General features: G+C 41.4%; 1 protein-coding gene across 4 annotated transcripts in view; it reads right to left on the bottom strand.

Annotated features, from left to right (window-relative positions):
• The window catches only part of GABRA6 (gamma-aminobutyric acid type A receptor subunit alpha6), a 52,743-nt gene that overhangs the window by 15,341 nt on the left and 9,441 nt on the right, over positions 1–27,961 (bottom strand). The window contains exons 6-9 of one of the 4 annotated variants that reach the window (XM_072990287.2): positions 27,446–27,589; positions 26,434–26,586; positions 26,194–26,346; positions 24,685–24,944 (exon numbers count right to left, since the gene is read on the bottom strand). In XM_072990287.2, coding sequence (XP_072846388.2) covers positions 24,685–24,944; positions 26,194–26,346; positions 26,434–26,586; positions 27,446–27,589 — 710 coding nt within the window. The remainder of the gene's footprint in view (positions 1–24,684; positions 24,945–26,193; positions 26,347–26,433; positions 26,587–27,445; positions 27,590–27,961) is intronic. The other 3 variants (XM_020808376.3, XM_020808375.3, XM_072990288.2) reach the window with 3 other exon arrangements.

Consider the following 27,961-nt stretch of genomic DNA (forward strand, 5'->3'; position numbering starts at 1 on the left):
ATACAGGAGGAAAGATGTAAACTCACACTTTACATCTCCAGATTAATTTTAGATTAATTTTCCCAAGTGTTCTCCATTTTCTCATAATAAACTATAATTTTCAGAGAGAAATTCTAACCCTGGATATTACAACCAGAGAACTAAACTCTGCAAACCAGACTTCCTGTAGGCCTAATTTTCTCAGGTTCCATCTCTAATTTACGTAGGCTGTTAATGCTGTTTATGATCTCAATGCCACTCTATCTATGGGAGCACAGCCCATGAATCTAACAATAATAATAACCATGTAAGAATCAATGGCTGAAATTCTGTTGCTTTGCTAAGCATGTGGAAAGCAACAGCACAATATTCCACTGCTTCCAAGCTGACAATTAATGAGTCCTCCACAGGGATTCTGACGACTGCACCAAGCCAGCAGACAAACGTCACCAAGAACCCCAAAAGCAACTTGTTAATTGGCAGCTAGAAGTTACTGAATGTTACACTGTTTGAAGACAAGTACAGTAAATGTGGGAGTCAATGGAAGAAGAGTGCCTCTCTTCAGGCTTGTGGGCACTGAAAGCAGAGAAGGAGAGCAGATAAAAATGCACTGATTAGCCCTGCCGCATCTGCTTTCCTCCTCCCACTGCTCCATAATGAGAGGGATAGTCTCCAGCGAGGCCATAAGTGCATGCAATAGATCCAGTGGCAACACTCCACAAGATCAGAAATTGTGGGCACTGAGGATGTCTGATCCTGTGGAGAACTACAACTGCTGAGGCCAATAGTCTCACTACAGATCTTCCCCATTAACAAAGGGAAACTGGAGATAAAAACAGAGCTTGGATAAGTCACTATTTGAATTACAGTTCCCTTAAGATAGCATAAACAAGCAATAAAAATTATATCTGGCTCTGAATGCTGCAGCATATTCTTGTCTTCACCTGGTCCACCATGCACTGCAATATAAGTGTCGTTGCAATTACCAAACATTACAAAAAAAGCTTTTACAAGATACCTTATATGACAACTAAAGTGAAACAGGACTATTAGTCAATTTTTAAACTGACTGAATGTGATAGGAGGAAACCCGAAAGGTGCTTGAATCAAATTGGGTTCCTCCAGTATTGTTTGGGCACATCAGTTAAAAAAATTAAAATCACTTGGCACCAGCAACTCCCACTCTGAGAACAAATCTATTACTTTAACAGTGCCAGGAAGTTCAAAGCAGATTGACATTTTCCGCACCAATGAAAAGCCAGTGGTCTCCTGGGAACACCTACCATGGACTCCTGGATAAATTATTTAATGCCCTCATGAGCAGTGTTAGAAGTATAACCTAAACTATCTTGCACCACAATTAAGACTTTTTTAAAAAATACCTGCTGGCAGCTTTTATTTTTTTCAGAGCTTTGGCATTTCCCACCTGCCCCTCTGTGCTTGTCTGTTCTAGATGTGTTGGGTGGCAAACATGATGTACAAGGTAGCAAAGCTATTAACTGGGGATGTTTTCCCCCCTTCCAGGAACATTGCTGAATGAATTGCACAGTTTCTGAAGGGAGGAAGGGAGGGAGGGAAGGAAGGAAACTGGAAGGTCCAGCAGTAGTTGATGGTACCAACCAAGGGCAGAGCCCTTTATTTTCCCCATTTTCATATTTTTCCTCTATTCAGACCCATACAAACATGTACAAACACTTTCTAATACGTATTCGGTTATCAATGCGAATGGGTTGTTATGTGTAAAACAAACAAATTTGACTGAATCAAAGCATATGTTATCTGTGCACCCCAGTACAGATGTACTGTATTGTACATACTAATGAAACATCCACAGGAAAAAAAAACAATCCTGATGTGGTTTTATTGCTTTGATTAAAATTATTTTTGTATATTGTTTAACAAGTGCTGCACCATACAAAAAGAATCTTGCAGTGGTCGAACACACAATTGCTTTAAAAATACAGTTTATTTGTTTATTTATTTTGCAATATACCTATAAACATCAGCAGCAGGGAGGAGAAGAGATGTAAAGAAGATAAAGGAACTGAAACAGCAAATTGTACATTTTTGCATACTGGGATTAATTTCTAAACTTCCCTTACACCAGCACTCTAGAGGACTGGAATAGAAATGAATGCAAACTTGTGAAACAATAAAAGAAAACAGCAGTTGAAATCTCATTCTCTTCATTTAAAAAATTTTCAAAAGTGTGTTCAGTAGTCCCAGAAGGTCTCTGAAACAGTAAGAGCTAAACACATGAAATTCTACAAGGATACTGGTGATGTCCCAAAATTAATTAAGTGGGTAGGTTGTATTACAAAATTGGGCTGACTGATCATCAGCTTTACGGTAAGTAGTGCCCGATCATAGGCATTTCATGGACTCTTAGGTTAAAAGTGTCATATAAATAAATGTCAGTGACAAGATCCTTTCCCTCTGCTTATAAACTAAATAGTCTTATAAATATTTTTGGGAATATTTTTGACGCTCGCCACCCCATCTCTGCAACAGTAAAAGCCTGAAAAGCTTTAAAGGGAGACTAATTTCGGAAGTTAAATAATGGAACTGATTGTATCTTGGAACCAGTTTCCAGCAATCTCATTTAAGGCCACTGACAATTAACTTATAGTAGTACCTGATTATAAGCATTGCTTGGGTTTTTTCAGTTAAGCTTATCATATAAATCTGGCTATCAACTAAGTAGTCCACTTGTTGTCCACAAGATTTCTGTGAACCATCTTTCATTCTATCATGCAGCACTGTGTATCATAATCAATAATTTTTAAAAAAGGTTGGTTCATGATGATGCATTAGGATGCAAAAAGACTGAACAAACAATACAGTACGAGGTGAAAAAACCATAACAACTGAATGAATTTAATTGTGAAATTTCTATAACCTAACTTCTAAATAAGGAGCTCCATTTCCATGTGAGTTGAAGTGAATACCAAGTACATGGAGGACAAAAGCCCATGTCAGTGAAAAAAAGGTTTATTTTTGGACGGGGAGAGCAGAGATACAGCAGTGTGGTGTGGCAGTGGAACTAAGGGATTACTAATCTTTGCTAAGTCCCAGTGTGGTGCAGTGGAGAGATAATGAACTACGTAGGACTCAGGAGGTCTGGGACTGAATCACTCCCTGCTCAGCAATGTCTTTTTCAGGGGAGGAAAGTCCTCTCCAGACCCAAACCTTTGGTGCTTGAGCAAGCTGCCTGTGTTGTTGGCTGTTCAACACCAGTCAGTCTTTAAGGAACTTGGATCTTCTTACTCTCTTTCTGGCAGAAATGCCAGTTTTTTTCATGAGTCAGAAATTCCTTAGCTCTCCCCTCAACACTCCATTGCCTTTTTCTTTTCCAGCCATGTAGGCAATCAGTCTTTCTCCTCACCCCACCTACGTGTGTGCTCCGTCTTGTCCCTCAGCCACTCATCCAGGTGATCTTTGCTAGTCTTTCTCCTCCCCCAAGTCCAAGTGCTCATTCAGCTTTTCCCTCTGTCCATTCTCTTCCCCCTCCTAACCAGGCAGCATGTCCTTTTCTCTCTCTCTCTTTCTTTTTATTCAGGAGCTTGCAGAGACGTGGCAGTCAGGTTTGGCGTGGCCTTAGTATCCCTGCCAAGTTTTAGATGTCTTTGTTTCATGATCTTGGAGCTATGGTAGAGACTAACAGACACATAAGTGCGCTCCCTTCCCTGTGCACACACACACATGCACACCTCTTTGTTAATATAAATATCACAGCTCAGGTCATGACATGAGAGCAAGACTGTTTAAGTGATGACCCTGCATGTCGTATGTTTCCAGTGCCAAGTGAGATGAGAATACTGTGAAATACTCTCCTCAGAATAAATTGGCTGAAACCCAGTAGTAAGTTGCAACTAGTATAGGTCTACTCAATCAACTGAACTTTACATAAGCATTGATTTACCAAATCTCCACTGATTCAATAGGTCTACTCCAGTTGCAACTTATGACTGGATTTCAGCCATTTTCTCAACAGGGCTGAGAAGGCCCCGCAAGCTGTCCCACATATATCGTGTTTCCCCGAAAATAAGACAGGGTCTTGTATTAATTTTTGCTCCACAAAATGCATTAGAGCTTATTATCAGGGGATGTTTTATTTTACAGTCATGTCATCTTCTTCTGGTTGCTGCACAATGCTGCACAATGGTGGAAGGCGGGGTTTCACTTAACTGGGGCTTATTTTTGGGGTAGGGCTTATATTACAGGCACCCTGAAAAATCATACTAGGGCTTATTTTCAGGTTAGGTCTTATTTTCAGGGAAACAGGGTAGCATGGTCAAGGAAGGGAGGGAGGGAGGAAAACTCAATCTTCATATCCTAGCTCCGTTGAGACACATATAAGTATACTGGAGGAAGAGGCTGGAAACAGCTCTTATTTCCCTAGCATAGCAGCCCTTGCTCTAATGTTTAGAGAAAAAACTTAAAGGGAAAAAATATTTAGGTACATGACCAAGATATTTATCAATGAAGCAACCATGTGCTCTCTCATCAAATTGTTGTTGCCTTTTTAAGAAAAAGAAGATCGACCTACTTTCCTGCAGACCAAATGAACTCATCTGCTCCCTCCTCTCTCCCCATTCTAAAATGTCCATTTCTTGAATCTTCATTCTGCTGCCACTCACATTAACCCAAATAACTGACAGAGAAAATACTCTGCAGATGGTTTGAAAGGCTATACATATAGACTATGGGGCTCTGCCTATCAGGGAGGCACACAGATGTCTGGTTTTCTATTTTTCCTCTTACACAGCAAGCTGAAGACAGATTTAAAGGGGATATCATCCACAGATGTGCCACAGAAGCAGAAAGAGGGTTATCCATGTCCACTTGCACTAATCATAATAATCCTGCTCTATAAACAGACAAGAATCTTTGAGCCATTGCTTTTGCTCACAGTTGTTATCAGATTTTGCTTGGGGTGCCTTACTTCACAAAATGAAGGATGAAAGTGCCGTGGCCTATCTTTTATGCTTGAAATATTACACTGTTAGGATCCTTGTCCATTCAGCCCATGAACAGCTTACACCCCAATCAGATTACATCACAATGTCAAAAAGACAGGCCTGGGATTCACATACAATTCCAGCTTCTCCCACGTTTCTTTTCAGTTCCAGCTATGGTTCTTGGGGCATGAGATCATAAGCTTCCATAAGCAGAAAAGGTTTGTCCCAAAGCAGCCAACAGGACCAGAAGGAATATTCAGAGAGTTTAACCAAAGGAAGTGCATCAGTCATGAAATAAAATTGGCATCACTATTATGAAGTAGATACTAGTCTATAGTTCTTTATCACAGGGATGGAGAAGATATAGTTCTCCAGATGTTGCCAATTAAAATGTTCATCATCCATCATTATCAGCCATGATGACCATGGGATGTTGGGACCTGCCTTCCATAAACTCCTGGAAAGCCATATATTCCACAATCTACCTCTCCATAATATGTCAAATTTAACAGCATTTTTTTGTAAATGGCAAATAGATGTATTCATCCAAGAAAGGTTTGATAGCCACTTACACCCTCTAATGCTGGAATTCTGTGTATGTTTGTCAACTCAAATGTAAGTCTCAGTAAGATCACAGTAAATAGTTGGACCATCACTTATGAACTAGCTACATAACTCTTACAACTAGATTCTATAGATTCTGATGGCGAAATAAATGTCAGTGCCTACTCCAAAAGCTTCTGTACATCTACAAAGGCATGTTTTTTTACTCTTTTTTAGACACCTTGGCCAAAATACTGCACCATATAATTGCAAATGCAAGTGTTTCTTGAAATTTCCTCACCAATGTTGGTCTGCCAAAGTACATAACTGAGTGTACAATCAAGTGTGCACTGGAGGTGTGTCCAAGAACACAACAGGCAACACATACCATTTAAACTATGTCCATTTCTACTTCACAAACCTAACAGAATTCTGGCTCTTAGGTTTAAACCAACAAAGTCTCATTGACGTCAATAAAACTGAGTGTTTAAATTTCATTCCTTCTCAATCCATTTTTTAGAAAAGAATGCTGCATAAAGATGAATTATTAACTTTATGATTTTCAGTTTAAAACTTCATCCAGCAAATCAGTAAATGACATCGTTTTTTTTAGTGTTTCTTAGGATATGTAGAATGAAATCTTTGATATTATATGCTAAAAGATAGAAAGCTAGCTGTCTGTCTATTCTGAATATGCACTATACTTCAAGCTATATTACATGCCTTGCAGATTAATTATCAGAACCTAATTCCTTCATTTCCTCATTAGAAAGTGCTTCTATAAAGGCCTCCTTGCAATACTTTTAGAAAAATATATAAGTAAAAACCCTCTAATCCTATACACTAAATGCCACCTGAATTACCTTTAAGACAGGATAGCAAATTCTGAAGGAGGCCAGTTTTAGAACTGAATAGCATAATATCCTGTTCAGACATGAAGAGGTAATCAAATGATGTTTCTCCCCCACTGCCAAATTTCTTAAAACAACTACCACTGATTATCTTAAACTAAATCCAGAAATATATGAAAGACTAATAATGAGGCATAAAGAACACTCATAATCTAAGCTCAATAAGTTGCTTTTAAAATATGAAACAAGAATCATAATAAGTTAAAGACTACATGGTTAAGACAAAATTGGAGAAGTATATTCCAGTGGAAATATGGGGAAACTTACAAAGTAAGAACCAATTTTTCTCATTAAAAAGATAAAATAGAAAATCTGTATGGAGATGATGATGTAACAGTAGTTAAAAGAAAACAAATACAGCTTATCTAATCAATTGTAGGAAATGTTAGAAGTAGACGATTCTATCATTTGGGGGAGGGGGGAATGCACTGTGCCAAAGTAAAAATAAAAGAAAAGCAGCATTAAAAAAGGATTAAAACCACTATGGAGAAAATTTTGGATTATTAAAACCCTTGCTTCATCTTCCATTTTATGAATGAATTGTTTAGTCTGCAGCATAAAGAATTAATAACATGTATACGAATGCCAAACAAGAATATTCCATTAAAAAGTTACATCGTCCAAACAGTACCTTCTCAGAATAGCTGTAGGAAAGATGAAATTTTGTTGCTAGGCCAAAACCAACATATAACATTTGACTTCCACCCTTCCCCCCCTACACATTAGAATAGGAAAAAAAGAGTGGGAGTCAAATTTGAAGGAAGCTATGTTCTATGATTAAATTTTGCACAAGCGAAGAAATATGTTTTAATGTTTGGCTTTGTTTTCATTAACCTAATGCAGCTAAATTACGTATTTGCTGGCGTGTAAGACAACTGGGAGTATAAGACGACCCCCCAACATTTCCACTCAAAATGTAGAATTCATTATATACTCGCCGTATAAGACTACCCCCTCTTCCGCAAGCGTGATTCTGCTTTGCCTGCATCATGGGGAGAGTTCGTTTTGCTGCTTTTGGTTCCTTTCACAGGAGAGAGCGAGGGTTTGCTGAAAGAAGGACAGCATCAGCACTGAACAGCTGACTGTCGGGAACCAGCAGAGAGGTGGCATCCATTTTGGAGAGGCGGCAGCCATTTTGACAGGCAGCAGCCATGTGGTCGCCTCTCTGCTGGTTCCCGACAGTCAGCTGTTTGGCACTAGAGTCCGGCTGTTCGGAGGCTACCAAGGAGGAGCGGGGCTCGGTCTACTCGGTCTTACTACCAGGTAAGTGACTTCACTGGGAGAGAGTGAGGGTTTGCTGGGTTTGACTGGTTGTTTAAGCGGGCTGGGTAGCTATAATTTGGTTTCATTGGAGGGTTTGCTTTTAAGGAGTAGCCTTTTTTCCCCTTTCTTTAAAGTAAAACTTTTGCTGGTCTGACTTCTCACTGCAGCGCTGTGGTTTTGCCGCTGCGCCACAGTGCAAGCGTTGTTAAGTGAGCAACAATCAAGAGGGCTGGTCCGTGGGGGTGCGGAAGCCTTTAGCTACCCCCCTTGTGTGAGTGTGTGTATATATGTGTATATGTGAGTACGTGTCTGTTGCTTTTGAATTTTGAAGTGCACCCGGCGTATAAGATGACCCCCCCCCACACTTGGAGGCATGTTTTTCAGAGCAAAAAAGTAATCTTATACGCCGGCAAATACGGTAGATATATAGAAAATTTTAAAAATAGTCTGATGTTATATTCATTTTGTACAACATGAGTGTGAAAAACCTTGTATGTACCCTAATAAACCAAGAGAAGGGATATCTTATTGACTGCTGCGGAAAATGTATATTTTATTGATTCTTTACATATATAATTTATACAAATAGAAAATGATATTTGAAAAAAAAAAACCTTACATTTCACTGAGCTGTAGATAAGGTTGCAAGTGAGAAAGCATAATGTAAATGCTGATGAAAATTAATTGTTTGCTTTTAAGTAAAGGCATTATAATACTCTCCTGCTACTATCTTTAGCTGGTTATGTGCAGAAGAGTTCCTTTTATGTAAGGGATGAACTTCCTATACCATCCAACCTCTTGTATACCCAATACTATCCTCTTTCTACATAATAGGCTGGAAGACGGGACTAGAACTTCAAAAAACAGATGTGCCATGAATATTTTCAAATGCAGTGATTGTTATAATTTATGAAAATGATTGGCAATGTTTGAAATACAAGGCCGTTTTCATTTAAAAACCACGAAACCGGACCTTTTCAGCGGTGGCTCCTTGCCTTTGGAATAACCTTCCTCTGGTGATTCGTGCGGCCCCTACACTGGGCACTTTTAAGAGTCAACTAAAACCATGGTTGTATGTTCAGGCCTTCCCTCCTGTCAATATTTAATTCTTTCTTTATTTTTTTCTTTGATTTATTATTTGTTTTCTTATTGTATGTGTTATGGACTGTTTGTAAAATCCTTATGTTTTATCGTATACACTTTATTGGAAGCCGCCCAGAGTGGTCGACCAGACCAGATGGGTGGGATATAAACCAAATAAATAAATAAATAAATAAATAAATAAATAAATAAATAAATAAATAAATAAATAAATAAATAAATAAATAAATAAAATTTAAGAGGCAATTACCATAATCAAGGCTTCTACCTTGTCATGTAAATCCTGCACCAAACATTTAACAGAAGGTATACATAGAACAGACAGAGAACAAGACAACCTACTATGTCAACACCACTCATCATTGGTGACCAGTGATACTGACTTGAGAAATACTCAAGACTGTCCTTTTATTCTACATGGCTACTACACAGTTTTATGGGCTGATACCTTGCTGCATAAATGCAGAGTGAAAGAGAAATCACATAAGTGCTCCCCCCCGAATTTGACATGCTTCCCATCACATTCCCATTCTTGTACTAGTTTAGAAATCAGTTGTGCCACTGGTCATAGACTATGGAAGCTGCCAGAGTAGGAGAGATGTTTACATAGGTCAAAATCTTGTTGCTTAGTGTAGTAAACTGCACAAGGGGAGTTACATTGAATTAATGGGGATTTGATGAGGTCATCTCCTCCATAAATTCCATAGATTCCAATGGGCCTACTCTAGCTGTGACTTACTATAGTAATTTGCAGTTACAGTAGGCCTATTTGAATCAAAGGAACTTAAGAGTGGACATACTCTAGTTCCATTTACTACATGATCTCCCTACTGCTTTGTGTTTAATCAACAAGACTGTAGCCTTTGCCAGTGCAACAGAAGAAATTCTGGCTATGTCATAATAAAAGCATATTCTTTAGAACAGCTGCTGTTGAATGGAATGGAATGTATACTGAGGCACTTCCCATTAAAAAACGGGTGTCTATTGGTGTATAGGTTATGTCCTCCCGTGTTTAGACAGGATGGAGCCATATGAGTCTGTACCCTTAAGGGAGTCACTGGCTCTTTGGTTCTGAAGTATTTATTTATTAGTTGTTCTTGGTTCTTTTTTTAAAGTTCCATTTCCTGCCTTTCATCCTGCTAAGATGGTATAGCTGGTTCTCCTCCCCTCTACTTCAACATTACAACAACCCTGTAAAGTAGATCAGGCTGAGATAGAGAGACCAACCTGGAGTTTTAGTTAGTTCCATGTCTCAGTAGGGAGCTGAACCAGGATCTTACAGCGTTCTATCAAACACACCACATCATATGTAAAAGGAGTACCACAAATGCCTGTGACATACTGACGCACATCCATTAGATTCTGCAGCTCATTCCATCAGCGGAAGTTATGCTGGTGTATGGGATATAGATTAAAGAAACAAAAAGGCAGTTGGGGAGATCAGTGTTGCTATCAATTGTTAATTGTACTCCACTTTTAATTCTAAAAATACTTCTTCCTAACCTTCTGTGACTTGCCCTGAGTGATTCATAAATGCAAACGCATTTCCTAAACTTGTATGACCTCAGCGTGAGGCTTAAAATACTGCTTTACTGCATTGCATTCTGCTGCCACTTGCATCTATCTATTTTATTTGCATTATTTATTCACACTGCACTTTTAGAAAACAATTTATACCAACTACCATATATTTTTGCTGAAATACTTTCAAGGAACATTCACAGGAAAATATCTCCAAATTATTGCTCCTTTTTGCTATGGATATTTAACCCTGCTGTCAGCAGAGCTTCCAATGAGACAATAACATTAAAATGAATACTTGTCTAGCTTCCAAGGTGCCATTAAAAACACCTTAGATCTACAAATATATATTTAATGCCATTTGTATGGCCCTAACATCCTTCGAATTATGTGCCCTTGTGGCAACTACAGTGAAGTGAAAAAAGGAAGAAAGAAATCAATTACAATAACATCAAATTGACAGTCAGGAAGTGGAGTGCTCTTATTTCCTTTGTAATCTATCAGGTTCAGGGTATAGGTGTTTGCTGCTCTAATGCTATTGCAGGGGAAATCAAATTGTTGCCTCAGCTCGATATGCATACAAGAAATTAAGCAAGACGATACATCATTCCAAGAGGCTTTAGGTATAATTGCCATAGATTGCCAATAAAGTTTGTATTAGGATTCTTGCAGTGGCTCTTAGAAGACTGATGTATCTGAAACATGATGGAGCTGCTACCTTTTAATCCATTTCGAGAGTTTACGGTAAGAACAGCTGCTTTGCACCATAGAAATGAAGCAGAGGGACCAGCAGAGACACACCCAATGGCCTGTCACATTCTGATAATGAAGCCAGCCCTTAATCTGGGGTATAAACATATTACTTCTAGATTGCCACCAGGATTTTTGGAAAACAGGTGCCCCAGTGAAGTTCCCCCAGAAACAAAGTTAGCCCTTACTTCTGAGATAGAGAGAGATTTTCATGGGAACAATGCCATTCGTTCTATAGGTCTGCTTCTTTCATTCTCAGAGGCCAGGATGGACACCTGAGAGATTGGGCAGAAACAGCACTCTGCACTCTTCAGAAGCATTTTTACTACTTCCTGATGGCTAACAGAAATAATTGTTGGCTACCAAGCCATGCATGATTGGGGTCACTGTCTTTCTCAATACCATCTGTGTACTGAAGATACTTTTTCTAGATGAAGCAGCCAAAATTACACCTAGGATTCTAAATATAGCAGGGCTTTTTGATTTCCCAATAGTTACGAGAGTGCAGTAAATGTGTCTCGCTGTGCAGCTGAACTCAACTGAGAGCCAGCTGCCTAGGCAATTAGATTTCTCACACATAAATTTTGTGAGCCACCACTACAGTGCAAGTTATGTGTCAGAGAATCCTATGAGAGAAGCCATCCTTCTCCATCAGGCCATCAGTGACTCAGAAACCATGAGATACTATGAAATTCTCTTCAGTTTTAAAACAAATTATGTCCTTTTCTTTTCTTGTCCATACTTATGCCAGCACTCCAAAGTCCAATCTAAAGGTATTAAAAGACAGCTTGCATTCATTTGTTCTGCTATCTGCTTCTACATAGGGGAAGGAAACATGTGCTCTGGAGTCTTTTTGTGCTATTAATGTCAGTAACACTAGCAGCAGGAGAATGTGGCTGAGGCACACAGAGTCTTGGCAGGTAAAAAGCTTTCCTACGCTCTTTCTACATGACTCCAGTCTCAGGAAAGCAACGTATCAACAATTTGCACAGACACTATCCAAACACATACATCACTGGGTTTGGCTTGGTTTCTTTCTGTTGCTCGCTTAATGATATTTTCATTTCAGTGTATGGAATTTTACTTTATTAATTCTGATGTAAATCTACAATGCACCCAGCCATTTAAATATTGCACATACTAGCCTAAATCCAACAGGGAGTCCCTATCAGAGTACAGCCATTGAATCAATGGTATTTACAAAAGTGTTGACTTGTCGAGTCCCTATTGATTAAATAGATATACTCTAGTTAGATCTAACAGATTCATGCAACGGGTAATATCATTGTAAAATAAAGACAATATGAAAGTATTTATTTATTTGATTTATTTATTTGATTTATATACTGCCCATTTGGCAGCCTAGGCCACTCTGGACGGTTAAGATTTCTCTGGTGTTGTTCCTTTGTTTTGAGGCTCTTACTGCAAATGGCTGCCTAGGGACAGAAAAGGGACAATCTGTTCATTACTTTGTTACTATGTTTATATTACACCAAGGGATGGGGATAAGTGTTTGTGGCTTTGTTTACCTTTGTTTGCCTCAGGTACTGCCTTAACTTGGCTGGATCTGAGTATTTACATACTCTGAGCTGGATGATTAATGTCAGCTATTTGATATTCTACCTCAAGTACAAAAATGTCTTGAGGCAGCCCTGGTTTTGAATTTGAGTAAAGCCGTGCTGAAGATGTAAAGGTACATGGTGGCCCTAAACTCCTACCTCAACAAGGAGCTACAAATCTAAACATGGCTTAAATAAGCAGACTCAAATTCCTTGATTTAGAACATGATGTGTCCAAGCAGTCGTTATTAGAAAGGTACACTGACACTCACCATCAACTTATTCACCAGCCTGATCTGCTATACTGAAGTACTTGGATTTGAGATTAATTGGTCTCCTTCATTTGGGGACTAAGTCGACTTAACAGTAAGTATTAAGGCTTAACTGAGTTAAGAACTGGACTAATGTAGTGATAAAATCATTGACCCCTGTCAACAATAGCATTCTGCCTCTTATTAATATACCCGTACTGCAGTCGAGTCCAGGAAGACTCTCAGCTTAATACAGACATATGCCTGCTTTTATTTTTGCCCTTAGACACCAAAGTTAACAGGCATAAGAAGCTTAGGAAGGATCAGTCTCCCCAAATAATTAACTTCCATCTTTCAATGAGACTTCCTGACACTGGATAAACAGCTGCAGCAAAGAGGTTGAAGAAGAGAGTAAAAGGAACACCAACTAGGTTTTGGTGGTGGGGGAGACAGAAATACATTTATGGATTCCAAGTGCATGAGCTCTTGTTGGAGCTCTGTAGGATCCAGCAGAAGAATCAAACTGCTGACATGAGGGAACAACCCTTTGTTACACTGCAGTCACCACACACTGTGCAGTATTTTGCTGTATGGGGTGGGGAGGAGACTATGCTTGAGAAGAGATGGGACAGAGATGGAGGGAAGATCCCCATTATGCAACATTGTGTGAGTCGATAAGATCAGCAGAACTGTGCCCTCTGTACCTAAAATTAAGTATGTGGATGGGACAAGACAGTTTGCTGTTTGAGGTAAAAGACAAAGTCTCATTCCATGAGCAAAAGCTGAGTAAGCCAGCAACTGAATCTACTGGAGCCTATGTGGCAAAGATACAAGAGTTTAAAGGCCACGGCTCTGGAGTCCTTCAATTTACAGTTTGGTGACATACTTAATGTCCTCTGCTACAGAGCTCTAATGCAGCTCCAGGAGAGAAATGATCAAACTATACATTCCAGGATTCTATGGGATGCCGTTAGAGTGGCAGAACAGTAACTAGGACAGGGCAAGTGGGGTTTCGACCCAGCAGCAACAAGATTTCCAGGGAGCAAAAATCTGCTACCTGAATGACACAAACAGGCCCATTGGCATCTGCTGGTGGAAGGGCACAACTCTGCCAGTCTCAAGAGCACACATTTGTCCTGCAGGCAGGCAGAAACACAGGGCTCAGGGTAAAACCAGTGAAGCCATTACGTGCTCAGACCATGTGTTCTTCTCCATTGATCTGTCCTCTCCTTGCATATACTGCACCTATTTCACATGATCCAGACCCTCAATCCCTTTTCAGGACAAATATGGGATAGAAATAAAGTAAGCTAATCTATTAATCACTAGGACTGTGAAACCCCGAGCACCAAAATGGATAGTTGCAGGTGTCAAGTGATGACAGCTGTGCAGTGCGAGATACAAACCTACTTTGACACTGGTGATGGGACAGAAATCTCCACCATACCTTAAGGAGGCAGGCAAGCACACTAATAGGACTTAGTTGCTGGTCCCTCTGAACCAAAGTTTGACTTCTGAGAGACACGTGAGACAAAATCCTGTTCCAGAACTCTGTACCCCATTTTAGGTTCCAATGCTCACTAGGGCCGCCTTTTGTATTGTCAGAGTCTTTGGAAGCCTCTGAAGTGGACAGCTTTAACATTAAAATTCACTGCCACATAGCCACTGTTTGCATCAGGACCATGGGCAGTGATTTTACAGCATTTATTTTTATTTTTAATGGCTCAACACCACACACAAAAGGGTCCCAACGGCTTCTCCAGAACAAAAGGAAGCATTTAGGAGCATCAAAGCTAAAATGGAGAATTGGAAGCTTTCAATTAGTATAAATTTAATATTTCTGGAACTCAATCCAGGTTACACCATGCACAGAGTTACACAACAGGATACAACCCACTACATTAAATGCATACCATGAAGTTAGAAATCACTTTCATTTTTACACTCAGATAAGCACATCCAGCTCAATCTAACAGATTAATTGGTGCTGAATCTTCCTGTTTTTGTGATCTTATTTTGCTATAACAACATACACCTAATATACAATATGAAGCCAACATATGAAATGCTATTTCATTCCTATCTGCCAAGCCCTTCTCAAATGTCATGACATTTTTCAGAAGCTGTATAACATTTTCTGAACGTTAACAAGTATATTGTGTATGCTTATTCTTAGATATTCCTACAAGGCCTCACAATAGGAAGTGTGAATAATAAAGCAGCACAGTGCAGCCTTCCAGGCACATCACCAGAGCCAGTGTTAACCAGCAGCAGAAGACAGAGCTTGCTTCAACTCTTTGAGACATTTTCACTGGATATCGAACTTGAAATTGGGGTTAGTACTTTTTTAACCATTGCAGTCAGAAGGCAGCCTCTCTGAACATGCTAATTCACATTTCTGCATAGCTAGGTTTTTTAAAAGAGGCATATTGTCTAGTAAAAAGTCAATTCTTCCTAATCTGTGATCATGTTCAAGCACAGCCTTAGCAATGGATGTATAATTCTCTAAAGTTCACATCTTCAGAGTTCCTCCATTTCTCATCTCCATATACAAACCATGCCCAGTTTAATCAGGTTTCAACTTGATTTAACAAGACATTCAGTGCCATCACTTTTGCTTTTCATTTTTTCACATGGGCTCATATGTGCATGCAGTTTCAAAACTTTACATGTTGCTTGAATGCATTCCCACCATTGTCTCAATTTTTTAAGCAGTGTTGCTTTGCATACTTGAAATGTGTGCATTTTTCTATGCATATTTTGCCAACGTGCAGTATTTGGAGGAGGGAGCAGCTGTCTATTGGCACTTAGAAGTCCTAGAAGTGCAGAGGAAGTGAAATCTGACAGTTCTGAATCTTCACAAAATGTGTGTCTGCTGTTTTCATTCTATCTCATTGACCCTACCCTGATTTTTTTTAAAAATGTCATCAAAAGTAAAGGCCCAGAGAAGTAATCAGAAACAACGAATCTTTTCCTAGACTGTACTTCTTCAAAGGGCTTGGGATAAGAAGGTAAATGCCTGAATCCTTCTCTATGGGAGGAGAAAATCCTGGCACTTGAGAACAATAGCATGAGAAGGGAAAAAAGCTTCTAAAAAATCTAGCTCAATGTTGCCCTGTCAGACTATTTTTCCTTTATCTGTATAGAGATTTTTGTGCAATTTAAAAAGGGATTTTGATGCAGTCCTACCCTTTGGATACAAGCCAATATTACTACTTGATTCCACTACTCATAACAGTCCAGATCTTAGTCCAATGGGGTGCAATGGCCCAAGTTATAAATCTATCTGCAAGAAATATAGACAAGATGATTTGGTTATATGGTTTGCAGTCAGGGTTGGCCCTTGGTAACATCATATGAAAAGGATAACTTAAAGGGTAAGGGCAAGTCTGGGTCAACAGCCGGGGTTGACATTTTTAGAGACAGAGGACCAGGTTTTGCTTCTTTTTCCCAGCTGTCCAAAGTGAAACCTGGAGTCCACATAACCTGTAGACCTCTTTAGATCCTAGAGTTATGTTCTTTAAAAGGAAACCTTGTGAACTGAGGAGGGAGAAACACCTCCCTCAATCTTTTGTTCATGGATCTTAAGATTCCCACTGTACATTCAAGGCAGGCTTTGAAGGTTCAACTCTATGGGACATTGTTTTCTCCCTCCCTCTGCTCTGTCTAACATCCATTCAGAATACAACTCCCAGAGAACGATTGCTCACTATTTTGTGATATTTTGATTGCTCCTAATAAAAGTATTGGTCACTTGTAGGAATTCTGGAACTTTTTCTTATAGACCAATACTAAACCCCTTGCTTTTTGATTTCCCAAAAGATATTTAAGAGGCAGACACATAGTTGATATGCCCCACTCAATCACAGCATAGTGACACAGCATAAGAGAATACTGTACTCTGGGTTGAATCCTACGACGTCTCAGTTACAGATAGTTTTAGCATGTCATTATATTAATTCTTCTTGAACATACATTTCCAATCTCTGTAACTCTATGCAAGGCTACACCAACTGAGAAAGCAAAACGGCACTCCACCCAATACAGAAAATCCCAGTCAAGGTGCATTCTACTCAAGAGCAGTCAAATTAGTCCAACTGCACAGGCAACTCCTCCTAGGCTAAAGATATAAGAACAACTCAATTTTTTCTTGTCCCTGGTGAAAATGGGTGTCTCAAAAGAGCCACCCTGTTGAAAAAAAACAGTCAACTGCTGAAGGATGTTTTTGCTCCTATAAGAGAAGATATGCTCTTTTTTCATCAAAAGCAACATTAGCAAAAAAAAAACCAACCAAACAAACAAACCTCTACAAGGCTTTTCACCAAAAAATCTTATGTGTAAAAAGAATCTTATTTACACAGCAAAAAGCATTTTTTTTCACAAAAGCTTTTTAAAGGATCATTTTATTCTGTACCTTACTTGTGTTTTCAACGTTGGTCTTCTTGTGTGTTTTAATATATTTGTTTATTTTTTTCAAATACTGTAATAATTTATAATTTGGTCTTTAACTTTGTTTCTTTTAATACTATAAGCTACCTTTAGGGGAAAGGCAGCATATAAATATTTTAAATAAATACATAAAGTCAGGATTTTTACAGAAAATAAAAGGTTTTGGTGAAAAGCACACAGTGTTTGCAGAATGACACTTCCACAAATTTCTCTTTAAAAAACAGATTGTCTCATTTCTTCTTTAGAGGGAACAAAATAAGCAAAGATTTACACCCCCATACTAAGCGGTAAATAAATACATTAAAGATAAAGGTAAAGGTTCCCCTTGACATTTAGTCCAGTCGTGTCCAACTCTAGGGTGCGGCGCTCATCCCCGTCTCCAAGCCGTAGAGCTAGCATTTGTCCGAAGACAGTTCCCATGGTCACGTGGCCAGCGTGACTAGACACAGAATGCTGTTACCTTCCCACCGAGGTGGTCCCTATTTATCTACTCACATTTGCATGCTTTCAAACTGCTAGGTTGGCAAGAGCTGGGACAAGCAACAGGAGCTCACTCCGTCACGTGGGTTTGATCTTACGACTGCTGGTCTTCTGACCCTGCAGCACAGAGGCTTCTGCGGTTTAAAAGCAAAGCAAAGCGTGCCGCTTATATACCGCCCCATAGCGCTTCAAGCACTCTCTGGGTGGTTTACAAGTTAATTATGGAGGCTACACATTGCCCCCCCCCCCAGCGAGCTGGGTACTCATTTTACCAACCTCGGGAGGATAGAAGGCTGAGTCAATCTTGAGCCGGCTACCTGGGATTGAACCCGGGTCATGAGCACAGTTTTGGCTGTAGTACAGCAGTTTAACCACTGCGCCACAAGGCTCTCAACTTAACCTGCAGTGCCATCACATCCCTTTAAAATAAATGTGTTACTAATACATAAAATCACTATTTCCTTTACTTTCCTAACAGTCAAAATCATCTGTCTCATGCAGCCGTAGAACTTATGTCTATACAGGGGAGATCAGAACCCTGAGTGGAAACCTCAAGAACAGAAGGCACCATGTAGATCTCCTCCTCCTTCACCCCATCAGGGAGATATGACTAAACAACAGAATCAGCTTTTGTCAGATCTACACAGCTTGATCATCAGACACATGGCTGACCTCCCACACTTTAGCAACCTATACACTGACTAACATGTGCAAAGGACTAAACAGCATGAACATAAAGATGTGGTGAAAACTGTGGGCAGGACAGAATATATATCCTAAGCACTGTTCCACTGAAAGAGGATTAACTCCTCTTGGCCAGAATTGTTCTACTTTTATGCTCCCACATAGTAAAACTAAATTAAACACACCAAACACTGTTATTCTGAAAGCTGAAGGGTTTTCTGTGGGAATCCTGTCTGAGGGGGAAGGCTTTGATGTGGAGAATGTCCCATCCTTCACTCAATCTGTTGTTGTCAGGAAGGTGGTTTGTTTGTTTGTTTGGTCACCCAGGAAAGTAAGAAAGATGGAACATTGTACTGAGGGCACAACAATCAAACTATATCAATATTATGTCTGCAATAAAGATGAGAGTAGTCCGAGACACAGATGGCTAAAATATGGGGAGGAGACTGTGCATGAAGACACCTTCTGCCTCATTCAGAGGACACCAAAGTTCTGCCCCTTCACCTCTGTTTTGAACATGTGAAAGCCACAGTCTGATGTGGGAGAGGCTGTTCTCTGCACAAGTAGCCTCTCCATGAGCCAGAATCCCAATTCTCTCCCTCACTCCCTGCTTTAGCTTACAAAGAAAGGCTACATGGATGGAGCACCACTATCCCTTTGCAGATTGTCACTATTGCATACTGAAAGCAATGATGGAAGGAATCATGTGTGGCTCAATATGCTTTTAGATTGTGTGAACATGCGTAGAGTCATATAGCTAGAAAAGGGTGCATTTTCACAAACCTACTAGAGTTCAAAGACATCGAAACAGATGGTGAATACAGAAGAATGTTTTAAAGGTACAAAAAGGTAAATAACTTGCATTCAGTGATTCTCGTCTTGTGCAACAATTAGTATTATACAAGATTACACACTTTTACTTGGCTGTGAATTAAATAACCTGGACCTAATGCCACAAATGTAGAAGGGAAGGATCCTCTTAACATCCATACACAGATATTCACAAACTGCCAAAATCATGCACCACTGCATCTCTATTAACTACAGATTTGGAGATCAAGATTGGAAGTCTCTGGTCTTCTCTCCAGTGCCTGTCCGTGGCTTTGGCACGATCGAGCTGCAGAGAGATCTCTCCCCTGCCCGCGCTCCCACCCACACATGTGCGGGGTGACCCACCCATCCGCACATGCACATAAGCGCACCCCACCCACTCACGCATGTGTGAGCGAGTGTCCCGCCCATCCACAAGCACGCCCCACCCACTCCCAAGCACTGGGGAGTGCCCCCCCTAGGCATAGACCACATACACCCAACTGGTTCGTGGTACAGAAAAGGTTGGGGACCACTGTTCTAGATGGCTGGTACTATAACACTAGCAATTTATTACCGCTGGCCATGCTAGTTCGAGCTGAGGAGAGGAGTAGGTCAACTTATCTGGAAGGGCACATATTATCCAGCCCTTTTAGACCTCTGTTAACCTAAATCCCTTCTAAAGAGTCTAAGCTTGTGCTCACCACCACATTTTGAACCAGTGAAGTCCATTAAATAAATTTATACTTTGTGAAGAAAAGCCTTGTATTGTGTGCTGTGAATCAGCTACCAATCACTGAGTAGCCGTAAGTTCCATTTTTTGAGGAGACAAATGTCAAGGACTTGGTAACAGAATTGGAAATGCTGGGAGAGGAAAAGTACATAGAAAATACCTCATAGGAGCCCTGATAGTCTGTTAAAACAAAGAAGAACAAAGAGTCTTGGGTCACTATAAGACCTAGCAGATTTCAACTGATGGCAACTTTCATGCCCTGCATCCCAATTCATCAGATGCATTCACAAATTTATATTACATGCCATCAAGTTGGAACCAACTTACAGTGACCCTAATAGGGTTTTCAAGGTAAATTAGATATTTAAGGAGTGATTTGACCAGTTACATCTCCCTATGTGTTTCCATGGCTGAACAGAGATTCGAACCCAGGCCTCCTGAGTTCTAGTCCATCACTCTGCTTACTGCACCACACTGGGTATTCCACATTCACAAAAACATAGTATACCAATCAGACATATAGGCCAGGATGTCTCTCCAAAGTAGTGAACAGGATCTGAGTTATGTGTACAAGTGCTGCTTTTCCATGAAGAAAACATGCCCTTCACTTGTGCAATGTCAGTGCCTACACAGATGGCTTGATCCCATATAACAATGCTGCCGTGACCTTCTACTCAGGAAACTTAATATTAGTCATAGCCTTTAAAGCACCGCAAGGCTGTGTTGTTTTTAACAAAAAAAAAATTTAAAAGCTTTCATTTTAGAGAAAAAGTTGCCTAAAAATTCATACAAATGTGTGAGGAAAATGGAAAAGAATATCACAGCCAGAGACAGAACTGGATGGGACAAGAACACTAGGGGGATTTAGAGAAATACTCTAACCCTGGTGCTGTTGAATGCCAGGTCTGTATCGAATAAGCCCCAGGTGATTCAAGACCTTATCCTGGAAGAGAATGCAGACCTGGCATGCATAACCGAGACGTGGCTCAATGGGGAGGGTGGTCCCCCCCTGGCTCTCATCTGCCCGCCCGGTTATGATGTCCAGCACCAGGGTAGACTGGAAGGACGGGGAGGGGGAGTAGCCATTGTCTATAAATCCAACTTGGAGGTTACCAGGCGCTCCTCGGTGGTAAGGCCGGGTCTAGAGGCACTCCACGTGTCGATAGGGGCCAGGGATGGAATTGGGATTTTGCTGGGCTACCGTGCTCCCTGCGGCCCAGCCACTTCCCTTCCGGAGCTGGCTGACTTTGTCTCCGCGGCATTGTTGGGATCCCCGAGGCTTCTGGTCTTGGGTGATTTCAACGTGCATGCGGAGGCAGAGGTTACTGGGCCAGCTCTTGAGTTCTTGGAAACCATGGCTTCCTTGAACATGTCCCAACATGTCAACGGCCCCACCCACGTGGGTGGCCACACGCTAGACCTGGTTTTTTCCTCCAATTGGGGCGAGAGTGGTCTGATGGTGACGGACCTTGTGTCTATCCCCTTGTCATGGTCAGATCACCACCTGATAAAATCTAACCTCACAGTGGCTCTCTCCCCCCGCAGGGAGCAGGGGCCTATTTCCATGGTCCGCCCTCGAAGACTACTGGATCCGATCGGTTTCCAGGAGGCCATGAGAGGGATTACGGCTGACCTGGCTAGCGCTCCTGTTGACGTCCTGGTGGACAGCTGGTCCACCGCTGCCACCCGGGCAGTCGACACGATCGCGCCCAAACGCCCTCTCCGGCGCAGAACTCGTCCGGCGCCCTGGTTCAACCTGGAGCTCCGGGCGATGAAGCGAATTAGGAGAAGGCTAGAGCGTAGATGGAGGAAGAACCCGACGGACAACAACTGGATAGCTGTCAAGGTCGCAACTAACCTTTACCTGAATAAGGTGAAGGCTGCATGTAGATCATTCTTCGCTAACCGGATAAGCGAAGCGTCCAACCAGCAGGCGGAGCTTTTCCGTATAGTGCGCGACCTATCCGGAGTTGGTCCGGGTGATGGGCCTCCCCCTAGTTTTTCACCTGACCAATTTGCGGCATTTTTTAAATCTAAAGTGGAGGCCATCCGCCGGGAGCTCTCTCCTTTTTTAAATGCAGTGAATCGAGCTGAGATGTCCAGCGCTCCGTCTTGCCCGGTTATTCTCGACTCTTTCCAGCCAGTAATGCCTGATTCTGTGGCCAGGGTGCTTGACCGCTGTCGGGCCACCACCTCCTCCTTGGACCCTTGCCCGGCCTGGCTAATCAAAGCAGCCAGGCCGAAAACAACTGAATGGGCCACAGCAATAATAAATGGGTCTTTCCTTGAGGGCAGATTCCCATCTGCCCTCAAGGAGACACTCATTAGGCCCATACGAAAGAAATCTAGTTTGGCGGCGGACGAAATTGGCAATTACAGGCTCGTCGCCAATATTTCTTTCATGAGCAAAGTGGTGGAGAGGGTGGTGGCAGACCAGCTTCAGGCACTCCTGGATGAAACAGATGCCCTGGATCCATTCCAGTCGGGCTTCAGGCCGCGCCACGGGACAGAGACGGCATTGGTCGCCCTGTATGATGACCTGCTGAGGGAGGCCGACAGGGGCAAAACGTCTCTGCTGGTCCTCCTCGATATTTCGGCGGCCTTTGATACCGTCGACCACGGTATCCTCCTGGGGAGGCTCTCCGAGTTGGGAATCGGTGGCCTGGCGTTAGCCTGGCTCCGTTCCTTCTTGGAGGACCGCCCCCAGAGAGTTCAGCTTGGGGAGAGTGTCTCGGCCCCGTGGAACTCCAACTGTGGGGTTCCACAGGGGTCGATTATCTCCCCAATGCTATTTAACATCTATATGAGGCCGCTAGCGGGGGTCATCAGGGGGTGTGGAGCGCTGTGTCATCAGTATGCTGATGACACCCAGCTCTACAGCTCCTTTTTACCAACTGCAGGTGATGCCGTCCTGTCCCTTCAGCGCTGCCTGGGGACTGTACTGGAGTGGATGCAGGAAAATGGCCTGCGGCTGAACCCGGACAAGACGGAAGTCCTGAGGGTGGGCCCCCCCGTGGTTGGTGGCTTGGTTGGCTCTCTCTCGTTTGGGGGGGCCACCCTGGCTCCGGTGAGTGGGGTCCGCAGCTTGGGCATACATTTGGACCCGACGCTCACCATGGAAACACAGGTGGCGTCGGTTGTCCGCTCCGCCTTTTTCCACCTTTGGCGGATTGCCCGGCTGCGGCCCTATCTTGACTCGGGGGCACTCACCACCTTAGTACACGCGCTCGTAATCTCAAGATTAGATCACTGCAATGCGCTCTACGTGGGGCTACCTTTGAGGCTGATACGGAAACTCCAGATGGTGCAGAATGCAGCAGCCAGACTCCTTACCGGAGGGAGAAAATTCCATCACATTTCTCCTATCCTGGCTAGACTGCATTGGCTGCCCATTTGTTTCCGTATTGACTTCAAAGTTTTAATGCTCACTTATAAGGCCCTAAACGGTTTGGGACCTCGATACTTGGCGGAACGCCTTCACCCACCAAGTTCTACCCGGACCACCCGCGCGACCCAGGAGGTGAGGCTGAGGAGCCTGACGCCGAGGGAGGCCCGGAGGGAGAAGACACGAAACCGGGCCTTCTCGGCGGTGGCTCCTCGCCTTTGGAACAATCTCCCTCCTGAGATTCGCGCGGCCCCTACGCTGGGTACATTCAAAACTCAACTAAAAACATGGCTCTATGTCAAGGCCTTCCCTCCTGCCAGCACCTAATCTAACTTAATTTATTTTTCTCTTCTTTATCTATTTATTATTTGCAATTATTTATGATTTTTGTCATTTTCTGTTAATTGATTTTTAATTTATTTTATTATAATTGTATATATGTTTCTGTTAGCCGCTCAGAGTGGTATAGATTTACCAGATGAGCGGGATATAAATCAAATAAATAAATAAATAAATAAATAAATAAATAAATAAATAAATAAATAAATAAATACAGTCAGAAAGAGCTTAACAGATTTTCACATCCCTCGAAGAGAATGGGTCATGTCACAGAGGAATCCTTGGCAATACCGCAACTGCTAAGTCATTCTTCAATCCTGTTTCTAGTTTGTGATTTCAAGCAATGCCACTTGTGTAGCATTTTTTTTTTAATTCCTCTGAAAGAAAACACTTAGTTAGGCCCACTGAGATTCCAGTTTCATGTCTTTTTTGCTGGGCTTCCTCCAGCACAGCCAAGCTTACACAGAGGTGCCACATTTATATAAAATCTAATTTCTCTTTTCACCCCCAGTGACCCACTTACAGAATACCAGTTACAAACCTATCCAAGAATATCTGGCTGGTACATATTGCCTTAAAATGGGATCCTGCACAGCTTGCATGACAGCACCCACAGAGAGCACTGCTCAAAAAGATGCGTCTGAAACAGGCTAAGGCAGCTCAGGGTATTTCCTTCCACGAAAAGCTAAGAGGTTGGAAAGTAATATTCTAATAACATGGAAAGAGAATAAGATCCTCACTGACAACAGTTTTTTTTAAAAAAAAAACAAAAAACAAAATTAAAGAAACCCCAGCACCTTCATTGGGACAACAAATTATACAGCTCCTGAATGGAAGATGCACTTTGGTTATGCAATCTCTTCCAGACTAAAAAGATCACTTGAATATTGTTCAATTGTTTGGCACTCACTCCTTTGCCTGTCTCTCCCTATAGGGCGCTTATTATCAGAAATGTGAGCAATTACCGAGACTACTTCGTCCTCTGCCGGTACGGTGGCTGCGGAGAGGGCGGCTGCTAGTGCAGCTGCCCTGGCTGCCTTCCTCATTGCTCTCTGAGTCTGAAGATTGGTAAAGTAGTTGACAGCTGCAAACTCGATAAGTGCAGAGAAGACAAAGGCAAAGCACACAGCGATGAACCAATCCATGGCCGTAGCATAAGACACCTTGGGCAAAGAGTGGCGGGCGCTGATGCTCAGCGTGGTCATGGTCAGGACGGTAGTGATGCCTAGAGAAAAGGAGGATGGAAGGGGACACATTAAGCTACTTCTGAAGATATCACCCCTTTTCAGACTTGCAAGCTCAAAGAACTAGTTTTAAAATATCCTCAATCATTTTTAGAGTCATTTTGGGTGATATTACTGATTGTATCCTACCTGGAGATCTGCTGATAACCAGGCAGGTCAGAAATATTTTACTAAATGAATAAGAATACCCATGTTAGCCTCTTTTTGCACAAGTACCATGTGTTCTTTCAGTCAATTCATCAATTGACATCCACAGCTGCCTATTTAATGGGAAGGAAGCCCAATTACTTTCAATACAGAAGCATATTTAAGAGCACATTCTGAATATTTTGCTGAGGAAAATCTCACAATCCAATTGACTTCTACTTCCTGAACTACAGGAAGTAAACTGTAGCACTCTGATGAGGACATGCTAAAGCATTTTTACCAGGGAATGAACACTTTTTGTTGACTGCTCAGCAACTCACGAAGCCCATTTAGCCTTACTTCACACTAGAGGTGGATGAGTCTCTCCCCCCCTCCCCCCCGTCCTGGTTGACACCCAACCTCTCAATGTTCTCTTTTTGAAAGTTGGAATACATAGAAATTTATAGAAATATATTTTTCTAAACAATTTTGCCCAACATACACTTTTTGCAGCAAATTTCAATAATATTATGCATTTCAAATATAATTTTCATAGCATATACATTTTGTGTCCACATTGACTTATGAAAATGTTTTGCTTGGAGAAAAACATGACAATATTTGAAGAACTGTAGATTTTCACAGGTAATTTTGGTTCCTATTACAATTCAATAGTAAAAAGGTAGGTAAATTCCTATTGCAATGCAAACTGAATCAGGGTGGATTTGATTTAAATTCAACTGATTTAAATCACAAATGAATTTTTTTAAATCAGATTTTTTGACAATTTAAATCAAAACAATCGTTAAAAAAATAAACCATGATTTAAATAAATTTAATTTTTAAAAAATCATTGATTGTTATCAATCCTGAACTGAACAAATCTCTCCCACCTCTCTGCCTAGAAGCAGCTCTGGTTGATTTAATGGGGTTTATGCCCTATAAGGCACTACAATCTTGCTAACATGGAAACCCTAGACACATGCTCTGTCTTGCAAAACAACACTATTCTCTGGCACAACACAACAGTAGATTCAACATACTCCATGAATGGACAAATGGACAAAATGGGGGTCATGAGTTAAAACAAAAACACATGAATACCGGCCACAGTTCTTGCTGGAACCGATTCTTTGTTGATCCAAAATGCGACCTGAGATAGTATTACAGTCATAATGCATGGGATGTATGTCTGAATGAGATAGTAGCCTATTTTCCTTTGTAGATGGAAATAGAGCACCTGAAGTGAATATTCACCTAAAAGAAACACACAAACAATGAACAGTGATGGACAAAGGGAATGATACAGTGTGGTGTTGGATGGAGACTGTGACTCCTGCATACCAAAAACTGTTCTAGCTGGAACAGACTCCTTATTAATCCAGAAAGACACCTGAGAAAGGATGACAGTCATGATGCAAGGAGTATATATCTGTATCATGAAGTAGCCCATCTTCCTTTGTAAGTGGAAATAAACAGTCATTATTACGTATTCACCTGTTAGGAAACAAGTATATCAGCATTACCATCGTCCCTGTTTTCTTTGGAACATTGCAAATAAACAGACAGACAGAATTGGATATATTGAAAATTGGAAAAAGCTTGATTTTGTAACCTGGATGGAATGGTACAAAGTGGGTGCATTTACATATTCTGCCCTCTTCTCGTTTTCCCCTCACCTCTTTATCTCACATTACTCAATTTGCTTTTCTTAAGCCATTAGGGGGTTGCGCTAGGCAATGTAATACACTCCGATCCTGCTAACATGGAAATTCTCTTCAACTACACTTCTTTTTTCTCACATTTCAGGAGGCACTCCCACAGTTTCACACAGTTTCAAGCATAAATACAGCCATATGGACTAAAATCTTTTCTTAAAAGGGGAGGAGGTGAATAGCTTGGGAAGCTGAAATTCTATGCCCAACTGTCATCCTACATTTTCTCCTCTGTCCCTGACCTAGTAAATATGTGATTTTATTAATTCAGTTTTATAAGCAGCCTTACAGTATCTACAAACTTTAAAGACAAAGGCTGAACTGACAGGATCCATAATGCATCAGCCCTCTTGACTGTGCTTTTTTTGCTCAGCCAGCAGGACAACAGTAAAGGGAGTGGGCCTAAAATTCAGAGGAATGAGCCCAGCAACATTTCCCCCTCATTTTCCACTCTGAAAGTGGCTGTGACATGACAGAAGCTGTAGAAATGGAAAATCGGTCTTGGAGACAACATAAGTGAAACATTTTCATCAGATTTAAGGCTCGCCATTTTGGCAAAATATGGTCAGAAGCTTAACTGAGCTGGTTCCTTCAATGCTCACTTTCTAACACTGGCTCTACGAGTGAAGCAATGAGCTTACCTGTGTTGGATTTTATTGTTTCACTAGAGACTGTTTGCCCTATCAAATCATACTGGAGAAGACTAGAAGATTCTTGTGGGATTTCTACTGAATACAATGGTCCTTTTTTCCAGGTGTAAATAATCTCACTTTTAGGATAGGCATCTGAGACAAGGAGAGAAATAGAGAGGAGGAAAAAAGAGAGAAGCATTTATCATGTGTTTATTGCACTAAAAGCTCACTGCAAATATCTGCAGCAGTTCTCTGCTTTGTTAGATGCAGCTGGAACACACAGAGTGTATGATCTCTGCTCTGCATGCTTTTCTTTTCACATACTGTTCCTCTGCTTTACAGATCAATGATGCCCACTGGATCAGTTCCCTCTAGTTCAGAACAGTCTCAGAATATGTATACACCAGAACACAGACAGAGCTCTAGCTCCTGTCCTCTGAAGATGCCGGCCACAGAGACTGGCGAAATGTTAGGAAGAAAAACCTCCAGAACATGGCCAAACAGCCTGAAAAACCCACAACAACC

This window comes from Pogona vitticeps, chromosome 2, assembly GCF_051106095.1.
Source record: "Pogona vitticeps strain Pit_001003342236 chromosome 2, PviZW2.1, whole genome shotgun sequence".
NCBI lineage: Eukaryota > Metazoa > Chordata > Lepidosauria > Squamata > Agamidae > Pogona > Pogona vitticeps.